Source organism: Sphaeramia orbicularis, chromosome 7 (genome assembly GCF_902148855.1).
Source record: "Sphaeramia orbicularis chromosome 7, fSphaOr1.1, whole genome shotgun sequence".
In the NCBI taxonomy this organism is placed as follows: Eukaryota; Metazoa; Chordata; class Actinopteri; order Kurtiformes; family Apogonidae; genus Sphaeramia; species Sphaeramia orbicularis.
This window is the reverse complement of record NC_043963.1, coordinates 12,690,274-12,702,473: the sequence shown is the minus strand read 5'-3', so window position 1 is coordinate 12,702,473 and position 12,200 is coordinate 12,690,274. Positions and strand designations below refer to the sequence as shown.

Sequence of the window (12,200 nt, the reverse complement as noted above, 5' to 3'; positions counted from 1 at the left end):
TCCCATTGAAGTGCATGGACTCTGAGCGTTTACGGGCAAATGCACTGAGCAGAGATCGAATGAGAAAACAGAGACACAGAAATGTGTGACAAGTGAACAACATCGAGCCTGTTGATTTGTGATAAAACTGATTCTGAACGAACTCGTCTTTGAGATGAACGTGTTCTAACACATTTGTAGTCAGTAAAATGTCAACACAACTGTACATATTAACCATTTAATTTTCGTAATTTTAGGAGAAGCCGAGCTTCCCTTGCAGTCTGTGAGAAATCGCCACTGATGCACATGTAGAAATGATAAGTTGAGGCGGAATATTGTTAAAATTGCACTTATTTTTCTTAAGAAATTTCAGTTTTTTCAGGTTATTCACATCTTTTTTTGTTTGGATAGTTTATAAAAAAGTGTTTTCATAACTTAATGGGGGGTTTTGCACTAAAACAAAGACAAAAATTTGGAGTTGTCATTTATTTATAGGTTATTATTTTACTGGCCCATTGGAGATCAAATTGGGCTGAATGTGGCCCCTGAAAGAGAATGAGTTTGAGACCCCTGCTGTGGATCAACCTGCCTCTGTGTATCAGACAGGCTTCCTCCTCATTGCCTGATTTTAAATCTCTTCTTAAAACCCACCTGTTCTCCTTAGCTTTTTAACATTCTTGCAGTGTTGACATTTTGACTCTGTTTTTATGTTAACTTGTGTTGTTTATTAGATTTTATTGTTTCTTAATGCTTTATTAATTGTATGTATTGTGCTTTTAGTCTTCTGTGCAGCACTTTAATCCACTGTGGTGGTTTTAAGTGCTTTATAAATAAGATTGGATTGGACTGAATATACAGTGCATAACAAACAGCTTGTGTCAGTGCTGTGCTACATGTGGACTCGTCTGTCTTCTAAACACTGGACGTCTTATGCAAGCTGCCGTCGAAATATTCCATTCTCACCTTTTCATACTGAACTCGCCTGCGAACCTGTGAATACTCAGATCCGTTTCCTCATGTTAATATCACACGTTCTTCGAGGGGATCTAAGAATAAATGAGGAAGGCAGTATTCCTTGCTTTCTCTCAGACAAACCATAGATCTTGTTATGCTCTATAAAGAACGGTGGGCGGCACTTTGAGCTTGGCTGTGAGTTATTGCACAGCAGGTTATGTAACGCTGTGGCGAGCCCCTGTTTGTTACACTGGTGTGAAAAAAAACCTGGTCTTATGATACACTCACACACAACCCTGCTGCCGCTGCTGCTGCCGCTGCTGTCAGAGTTTGGACATTAACTTTCTCAGTTGTATAAGAAAAGACAGCTGTTCTATTAATGTCCTGGCAGGAGGCGGACATCAGCGGTGCATCTTGTGCAGAGATTTCCTGGAAGCAGAGTCCGACTTGTTGCACATTCTCAGAGCGGGTGTGTTATTGAAGCCACCCAGGAACTGACTGAACATGTGAAGACGCTTCTTAAGCTGCCAAATTATTTTGCGACTTTATTGCAGGACATTTTTGGAGTGTTATCCGATTCTTCCCTGATTACAAATCCTCACGTAGCAGTAGAGTATTTTTGAAAACGGAGACTTTTCTCTGCGTTTGTGCTTATCGTTTACATGACAACGACGGGCATGCGCACTGAAAATGAAGTGATTTCAGCAAATTTCCGTTTTTGCATTTGCATATAAACCAGTGGTTCCCAACCTTTTTTGGCTCGTGACCCCATTTTAACATCACAAATTTCTGGTGACCCCAGAACTGAGACTTTTTTTTTTTTGCTAAAATTAATTTGTTTTTGATCATGTAATAGTTTGCTATACTATGTTGCAAATAAACGTTAATTTTAGATGACATTTAGTCTATATAATGTATATTATTCTGGACGGAGGCAGAAAAGCCAGGTTGAGATTATTATAATTAATGTCAAACCAAAGTTTTCTGTTTCAGAGTGAAATGAATACAACTACATTATGAAAATATTTACATCTGCAAACTATGCTTTAAAAAATGAGACTAACATGAACAACCTAAATTTTCTGAAGAAAAATGAGTGCAATTTTAACAATCCTACTATATAATGCACGTTTCGGCCCCGCCCCGTGTCCCATTGATGTGTGATCAATATTTGTTGCAGCACAACAGGAGGGCGTACGGGTAGAATGCCACTGTTGCAACACGGGAGGGTGCTATCGTATAATGCACCATGGGTACAATGCCGCTAGTATTATAAATAAGCTTATTAATTACACATGTACATTACAACTTATAGATCACAGTGGATCTACAAAGAAACAAAACACTTATTAAAGGGCAGAACATGAGTAAAATTACACTTATTTTTCTTGACACATTAGATCTTGTATATGGTTGTTTGCATTTTTGCAAAAAAGAGAGTTTGTAAATGTCAACATTTTCATATAATTTTACTTTTACATTACAACTTGCAGATCACAGTGGATCTACAATGCAAATATTTAGTAACAGGTAAAATATTGTAAAATATATGTTTGACACCCTTGATTTAACCCTAAGTTACTTGAACAGCTGCCGGTGACCAAAGGCATCCACTTATCTAAAATGTTTAACCCTATAACGCCAAACGTATCATATTTGATACATGAGTTTTGAAGTCTTCTACATGATCAGTGTGATGTTTGTTGTTGTTGTTGTTGTTGTTGTTGTTGTTGTTTTCTTGAAAAACCTGATGTATACAATTAGATACATGCAATACACAGATAATCCACCAGGGGGAAGGATTTCATTCACCAGAGGCCTTTCCAGTGACACTACAAGACTGTCATTATGTTATGTTATGTTTACGCATTTGGCAGACGCTTTTTTCCAAAGCGACTTACAGGGGAAAACCAATTAAATCACTCAATCAATCAAATTTTATTTATATAGCGCCAGATCACAAAAAAGTTATCTCTTGACATTTTATATATAGAGTTGGTCAAAACCAGACTCTAAGTCAATTTACGGAAACCCAACAGAATCCTCCTGGAGCAAACACTTGTGACTGGTGACAGTGGCGAGGAAAAACTTCCCTTTAACAGCAGAAACCTCGAGCAGACCCAGACTCCTGGAGGATGGACGTCTGCCTTGACCAGTTGGGGTTAAAGAGAGAGAGTAGAGAAGGGGAAAAAGACAGAGCGATAGAGATAGAGACTGGGGGAGAGGGGGAGAAGGGGGGAGTAGGGGGAGACACATGGAGGCGGTTGAGGATAAGTGAGTGGTGATGATGAGGGCAGGGAAGAGGCCGGACCACCGCAGCAGGTCCAGAGATAATCGTGAAAGAATCTGTGGTTATCCTGGGAAAAACCTTATTAGAATATTTAAAATGGAATGTTTGTCATTAATGAGGAAAGAGGAGGAACTTTGACAATTTTGAAGAGGAATTACCAATTTGTTAGACATATATTTGTTTGTTCAGAAATAATATTTGAGCATTAAGACCTAATGTATCAGTATAATACAGAATTGAAACTCATACATGGAATTTGATCTTGGGGGAAAAAAAAATTGGATGTTCAGAAGGACCAATAAAGGCTCCAGTTTCAAAGAATTTTCTGTCAATGATTTAATGGTTCAGGCTTTACAGGGTTAATCACTACTAAACCACTCATCTTATCAATAAATGTGAATAATTCCAGTAAAATACAGTTTCTCTGCTCTTCGTAGTCATCAGATATGACCCATTTGGACGTTCAGAGGCTCCATAGGGAATGAGGAAACACTGTCATCTTCTACAACACAGGTGTCAAACATGTGGCCCAGGGCCCAAATCCGGCCCACCAAAGGGTCCAATCTGGCCCGTAGGATGAATTTGTGAAATACAAAAATTACACTGAAGATATTAATCAGTAGTGTAAAAATCATGTTATTTCAGGTTACATACAGACACATATAAACCAATTAGATCTCAATTTGGTCAGACAAGAAAAATACCGTCATAATAACCTATAAACAATGACAACTGCAGATTTTATCTGTGTTCTAGTGTAAAAACAGTAAAATTACAAGAAAATGTTTACATTAACAAACTGTCCTTTTACAAAAATGCGAATAACCTGAAGAAATATGAACAACGTGAAATGTCTTCAATAAAGTAAATGCAATTTCACCAGTATTCTGCCTGTTACTAAATGTTTTGTGTATTTGTAATTGTAATGTAAGTTGTAATGCCATGTGTAAATGATAAACTGATAAACTTAGGCAGAATATTGTTAAAACTGCACTTGTTTTTCTTAAGATATTTCAAGTTGTTCATGTTATTCAGATTTTTAAGGAAACAATGTAGATATAAACATTATCATAATGTAATTTTACATTTTTCACTGGTATTATTTTACTGGTCCGGCCCACTTGAGATCATATTTGGGTGAATGTGGCCCCTGAACTAAAATGAGTTTGACACCCATGTTCTACAACATTGATTCATCAGTAAAACCCATGGAGTTTGATAAATGACAGTGGATGTAGATGCTTGTTTTTATGTCTAGTTAATGATATATTTAGCTGAAAAAGTAACTTTTCCTTTAGTTTTGCCTACTTTGATATAATAAACTGCAAATGCATGCTGAGGTTTTATAAACATCTACATTACCAGTAAATTAAATATAGGAAAATACCCAATTTTCACTGGAAAATGCAAAAACCAGAGAATATCAGAATAAATGTTGAAACTAAAGGTGAGATGTAGAGGAAAATTCCTGTTGAACTCTGTACAGAAACAGTTCAGGTGTTTAAGGGTTAACTGCAGAGCTGACATAGACCGTACTTGGCATCAGAGCTCAGAATATATTTTTACCACGTGTCGCCAAGTAGTGATCAGGGGTGAGAATATCACAGCGAATTAAATCAGTAACACTTTACACCCACTGATAGATGAGTGACAAAGATATCATTTCTTACTTGGCGAGTTTCATCTCAATCTGCTGCCGTATTTCTTGGCGTTCTTGGTCGCTCCGTGCCGGAAAAATATTCCTGTCCTCCAACTCCTGCTTACTGGGCCTGTTCCGTAGTTTAACAGCCAGCAACTCCTTCCTTAACCTGCGAGGAAGTGTTCCTACACACAACACACAAAGAAAGAGACGTTAATGCACAGAAAATACTCTAAAAACGCTGTTATGAAATTGAACGTTTCCGTCCTAAAACTGCTGACACACTGAACTGACCCTCATCTTACAACAGAGGCTTAAACGGCACTGACAGTTGATAGAAACACATCACCTTTAACCCTTTATAGAGCGCTCACTGAAATACTTTGAAATTCAACATTTTAACTTTAGTGTGTTTTTGGAGGACATAACTAGACTTTATTAGTTTTGTGAAATTTTTCAAACTTTTTTTATTCTTATGTAGAAAATCAAGGTTAATTAAGTTACCGTATTTGGTTCCTTGCCCATAAGTGGCAAAAAAAAAAAAAAATCCAAAAAGTGTATATATGCTTTTGGCAGCAAGAAAAAAGTTTATCACTAGAAAATGGTTAAATCCTGAAGCACCCACAACTGAAAAATGGATCAATATCACACAAGACATTTATATTCTGGAGAAGTTGACATTTTGTTTTAAGGGTCAAAGGGAATCTTTTTTCACTATTTGGTCAAAATGGACAAACTACTGTATGTAAAACCTGTAATTGATGTGAATTGAATATATCGGTTAGGTGAAAACATTTACATGATATACATTTCTGTTCAGTAATATCTTTTATCTTGTTGAAGAAGCTGAGCAAGCCCTCTCCTCCTGCCCATTTGTTATATTTGTTCTATACACTACTAAAAAAACTACATATATATACATCGGCTAAAATTTGCTTAGAGGTCTTATTTGTGTCTTTGTGCATAAGAAATCAATCTAAGTGAATCCCCAAAGGAACTTTATGTTGGTAAATGCAAGTTATGCAAATTTACAGGATTTCAGTTTTGTTGCAACATGTTGATGGTCATATGAACTATGTTTTCAGCTCAAAAATGTCCAATTTCATCACAATTAATGCTATATTTTCATGTCACAAATGGCCAAGTTACATTTTAACTGAATTTACCTGAAAAACAAATATTCTATTCTTTTAGATTCCCCAATTTTTCGTACAAGATTCTATCCAACATATCACATGTTATATTTTTACAGGTTGCAATATGGAGTATGGTGCTGATCCATCCTGCTTATGTTACACCAATACATACATGAAGAATGTCACACGTCACTTTTTAAATCAACAGCTTTATTATAATAATAAGCATTTTTATAAAGAAATAACAATTCTGTATTGTTATTTCCTCTTTAGTATGATGATAAACTATACAATAAATAATTCTGATCCTAGTTTTTGCACAGGGATCATTAGTGTAAACGGTGACATGGCTGCCGAGCATCAGTATGATGGGATCTGGAACAACCATGTCACATCCGTCCACTGCCACATTTTGTGTTTTTGTGTCAGCTGTTATTGTTTTAGATCCACAATACTAACATTTATGAATAAGAGGAGAATTAGCAATAGTAAGTATATAAGTTTATTCCTAATAAAGTACTGGTACTGACCAGAGCATCATGGGTAATGTCACGTCCGTCCACCAGCAAAAGTTTTCACATACACGTGCTATTCAAAATCCAATATTTCTGAAAATAGAGCTTCCACTGTCAAATAATATCATTAGTCTGTGCACAAATGTATTAGCATTATTTCAACACAGTTCTATGCATTTCTTACAACTTTTTTTTTTTTGACAAAAATGGCCACTCATTTGACCCCCTAAGGAAATTTTAGCTGACATATATATTCTTCTCATGGATGAGTTTGTGAAGGTATAAAGTTATTATGGGATGTTGTTATCTTTGCTAAGTTGCTGTTTGGTTCTGACCTTGTTTAGATGATTCCATACATACTTGAGTTCAGCTACTGACAACACAAACTGTACAGAAAACAGGTGATTTGTGGTTTTACTGTGGCTGTTTTCTGTCTAAAAACAAAGCTAAGCTAATACAGCTATAATGTAAACAATCAGCTGATGCAGCAGTGATGATTATAGAGACCAAAGATAGTGTATTTTAACCAACCATCCAAATAAACTGCTATGAGTTTTATTTTAAAGAAGAAAACTTGAAGATTACATAATACAGATGTGTGTAAACAATGAGCTTTACACTTTAGTCAGTGAGTGATACAGTCTGTGGATATGTAGTGTTGAGTCATTAGTGGGTTTGTTCCTAAATGTGTTCTGGTACATAATCTGATTAATTTCCAATTTGGCTGAAACTGTTCACCACTAAAGCACAGTATATACAGTAATGATTAACACACCGATGTACTAATAATATAGTACTACTTTGAAGTGCTTGTTCTTGTTTATTTCCATTTTCTGAAGCTTGACACTGAGAGAAAATTAGAAAAAAAACACTCCGTAAGCTAAAGGAAGTGTTTAAAAGCCCTGTTGGATTCAGTGTAAATTGCATAATGATGTGAGAAACATGGTTAGAGATATGTGGTTCTCACAGGACGGTCACACTGCAAACACATGATCTTACAGAATATGATGGTGTAGATTTACCATCCTGACTTTAAATGACAGTAAATGCAACTTAAACATTTATACAGCAGAATTATACATCAAAAACATCATATATTCTCATGTAAATATGTATATAGCCTGATTATTATTTATTTATTTATTTATTTTTGCACTAATTTTAGGATCCATGCACATTTCCTTTGCCTTACACTTTATCCTGTTGCTGCCTTAATCGGTGAACTTCCTGTTGTGGAATCAATAGTTTCATCTTTTCTTATATAATAGTGCAACACTGACAGGGACTATTTTACTGCACAATCACTGCTTTTATTTTCATAATTTGTACATTTTGCTGATTATATTTACATACTGAATCCTTCTTCCATTACTAATTATTGTCTTTTATTTTACTTTTTTTTCTCTTTTTTTATAGAAGGACCCGAATGAAATTACTGTTTGCATTTTTGTACAATATATAAAACTGCCTTTCATGGCGCAGTAAAGTAAAGCTAAATGTAATTTAATGCAAATTAAGGGAAATATAAATGCAGAATGGAGTACATATAAAGTGATGTGATGTGATGAGGCAGGCAGTCAGTAGTTCTGCAAACATTTGCTCTGACACATATGAACATACAGTTGTGGAAAAAATTCTTAGACCATCAAAAGTCATCAAAAACAATGGTTATGCAATCAAGTACCAACTCCTGTGTGTATCATGTGACTAAAACAGACAGAAAAGAAAACATGGAATGCCTAAAAGCACTGTTTTTGTCAGTACAATTCTATAGATCACAGGTGTCAAACATGCGGCCCGGGGGCCAAATCCGGCCCGCCAAAGAGTCCAATCTGGCCCGCGGGATGAATTTGTGAAATGCAAAATTTACACTGAAGATATTAACAATCAAGGATATTTAAATCATTTTAGGTCTGTTCAGTCTAAAGTGGATCAGATCAGTAAAATACTATCATAATAACCTATACATAATGAAAACTCGTTGTTGTAGTGTGTAAAAAAAAAAAAAAAAAAAAAAGTAAAATTGCATCAAAATGTTTACATTTACAGACTAGGCTTTTACAAAAAATGTGAATAACCTGAACAAATATGAACAACCTGAAATGTCTTAAAAGTAGTATGTGGAATTTTACCAATATTCTGCCTGTTATTAAATGTTGTTTATTTGTAGATCCACTGTGATCTGTAAGTTGTGATGCACATGTATAAATGATAAACTAAGGTGTAATATTGTAAACACTGAACTTAGTTTTCTTAAGTATTTTCAGGTTGTTCATATTTGTTCAAGTTATGTTCAGTTAGTTTGTAGGTGTAAACATTTTCATTACAGAATTTTACTATTTTCACTCAAAAACACAGAGAAAACTTTGGCGTTGACATTATTTATAAGTTTTTATCTTATCATTCCTATTTGTATTATTTTACTGGTCTGGCCCACTGGAGATCAGATTGGGCAGAATGTGGCCCCTGAACTAAAATGAGTTTGACACCCCTGCCATAGATATTGATGTAAGAACTGAAGTGATTTTGGTTATTATCAAGAAAACCATGGAAAATGGATAGATATCAGCTCTGAAATTAAACTATTATGAGCTATTTGTGTTGTTATCATTATATTTGTCCAAACAAATGTACCTTTAGTTGTACCAGGCATTAAAATGAACAAGAAATTGAAGAAAACGAGGGGTGGTCTAATAATTTTTTCTGCGACTGTATGATGTAATTGTAAAAATGTGGTGTAATACCTTCAGTATTTCGTCATAAATTTCAATAACTACATAGTCATTAAGTAAATAAAAAACATTGACCAGAAAGAATCCAAGTTATGAGTTGTGGGTCTTTAACATGCTTTACATTCCAGGGTACGTGACAGTTCAGTGCAGGAGTTAACAGGTGAATCTGGCTCCGTAAATCACACTTTCCTGTTCAACATACCAGAGATGACAGATTCATTCCAGCCGTCTAAGTCTGTGGGGAGGCCCGAGGTGTTGGAGAAGCACTGGTCCAGCCGTACGTTCTCCTTGTTCTCCTCCGCCTCCTTCTTGGGCCAGTCCGACCCCCCTCCCCCTACGCAGCCCCCCAAGGATGACGAGTGTTGGTTTTCAGAGCTGCACGAGCGAGAAAGGCGTCCGTCGGAACACCAGAGCCTCGGAGGTGAGCCCTGCTCACATCCCTCATGGACACTGAGGACACAGTTAGCAGGGTTTAGTTATTGAACAGTAAGGCAAGGCAAGTTTATTTGTATAGCACACAGGTGTCAAACCAAAGGGTCCAGTCCGGCCCTTGGGATGAATTTGTGAAATGCAAAAATTACACTGAAGATATGAACAATCCTTTTAGTTCAGGTTCCACATTCAGACCAATTCAGTCTACACTGGGCAGGACCAGTAAAATACTCTCATAATAACATAAAAATAATGACAACTCCAAATTTTTCTCTTTGTAAATGTAAATATTTTCATGTATTTACACTAAAACAAAGTATAATTTCACAAAAAATGTGAATAACCTGAACAAATATGAACAACCTGAAATGTCTTTTAAGTTTTTTTTTTGTTTTTTTTGTTTTTTGTTTTTCAATTTAACAAAATTCTGCTTGTTTCTAAATGTTTTGTGTGTTTGTAGATCCACTGTGATCTGTAAGTTATAATGTACACGTGTAAATGATAAACAGAGCAGAATATTGTTAAAATTGCACTTATTTTTTCAGTTTGTTCATGTTATTCACATTGTTTGAAAGGATAGTTTGTAGATGTAAACCTTTTCATAATGTAATTTTACTTTTTTCACTCTAAAACATAGGGAAAAGTTTGAAGTTGACATTATTTATATATTATCATGTTATTATTTTACTGGTTCGGCACATTTCAGATCAAATTTAGCTGAATGTGGCCCCCGAACTAAAATGAGTTCATTGAATTCAAGGTGCTTCACACAGGACACTGAAATACGACAGGGAAAAAGAAACACATTTAAAACATTATAAAAGAAACATGTAAAAGGTGATTAAAAACAGCAAGTAAGAAAACAACACATAAAATCCAAAAATATAAAAACACATATTAAAGTAAGAGTTGCAGTGCAGAGTTTTGAAAGAGAATATAAAATTTAAAAAGTAAAAAGCCTTTTAGTCAAAGGCAGCAGTGAACAGGTGAGTCTTTAACCTTGACTTAAAAGAACTCAGACTCTCAGCAGACCTGATATTTTCTGGTAGTTTGTTCCAGATATACGGAGCATAGAAACTGAACGCTGATTCTCCAGCAATGGGGGAAACTGAGCTCATGAAATCGCCTTGCATGTCACACCAGTTCTTATGGCATTTGGCGTATTATAAGTACGCATTTTCATCCTTTCACATGTTATTCAGTGCCATTTGATCCCGTGTCAATTTAGGCCAAGATCTCCAGTTCACACAATCCTGACCCGTAGTGCACAGTATTTGACACGGTGTAAATATGCAGGCAGAAAGCTTATAATGTGTACTGATAACACGCCAATTAACCCTCCGGTATCCGGTTGCGCCTTTTAGGCACACTTTGCACTTTGTGTTAAAAAAGTTCATATTATTTTTCACAATTTAAATAAGGTTAGAATTCAAAAGTTGTTCATTTTTGCATGATCTTTAAAATTCTGTCCACCAACAAAAATTTGCACATTGGAAACAAAAGAAAATTACAAGACTAGCATCTGTCTCCCAAGTGTGCCTAAAACGCACTATTTCTTCCATTTGATATGTATGATTAGGGCTGACCTTGATTTACAAAAATAAACTCAAATTAGAGCAGAAAAATAAATCAATATATAATATTTAATAGTTTGATTTATAGGTGTGCATTTTATGCCCACTTGGTGACAGATGCTAGTATTTTTGAACATTTGACCTAGCGCCAAAAATAATCATGCAAATTAACCAATGTAGCTGTTAATCAGTGACATATGCCAGGCTGCAACAATCAAATAATATGTGATCCACTTTTTATGTAGTATATTGAAAAAAAAAAAAATTTTTTTTTTTTTTTTGCATCAAAAAAATGGTTTGTTTACATTACAAACACGGCATCTAAAGGGTTATAAATGTGACAATTATTGAGTATTTGGTATGTTTATTTATGGTTCAAGTTGATGAAATAGAAAAAAAGTGTAAAAGAATTAAAAACAAACTGTATGAAATTTTTTTTTTGACATTATTCCACAAGTGTGCCAAAAAAGCACACTTGGGGTTTAGTAAGGGCCTTGCTGGACAGGATACCGGAGGGTTAAAAGTGGTGTGTATATTTATGCGATTTCATAATATCGCGTTGCGTGGGTTATAGATTAATAATTAATGTGTTGAAAATGTTAACATTACCAAAACTTAATGATCACTTTTCAAACAGCACAAATCTTGTTAAAGACAAAAAATAAAGACTATTGAGAAAACATTTATTAAGAGGGAAACTGCAATTTAAGGTGGTTGTACAAGTTACGGAATAGTATGAATGTGGAGCTAAAATAATGTCCAAATATATTTCAGTTTAAACAGGGGTATAAAGATTATTTTGTTGAGATATGGGGATGAAAATGCTTGAATATTGGAGGTGTGAGAGAAAAAAAGTAACAATAAGAATAATATGTACTTCTGTCTGTCAGTATTCTCTGAAATGTCGTGGACCAAATTTGTGGAATAGTCCACGACCTGAGCTTGAATC

General features: G+C 35.2%; 1 protein-coding gene across 1 annotated transcript in view; it reads right to left on the bottom strand.

Moving 5' to 3' along the window:
• phactr3a (phosphatase and actin regulator 3a) overlaps window positions 1–12,200 on the bottom strand; it is a 167,900-nt gene that overhangs the window by 20,169 nt on the left and 135,531 nt on the right. The window contains exons 8-9 of the mRNA XM_030139130.1: window positions 9,448–9,695; window positions 4,894–5,047 (exon numbers count right to left, since the gene is read on the bottom strand). Of these exons, the coding sequence (XP_029994990.1) occupies window positions 4,894–5,047; window positions 9,448–9,695 (402 nt within the window). The remainder of the gene's footprint in view (window positions 1–4,893; window positions 5,048–9,447; window positions 9,696–12,200) is intronic.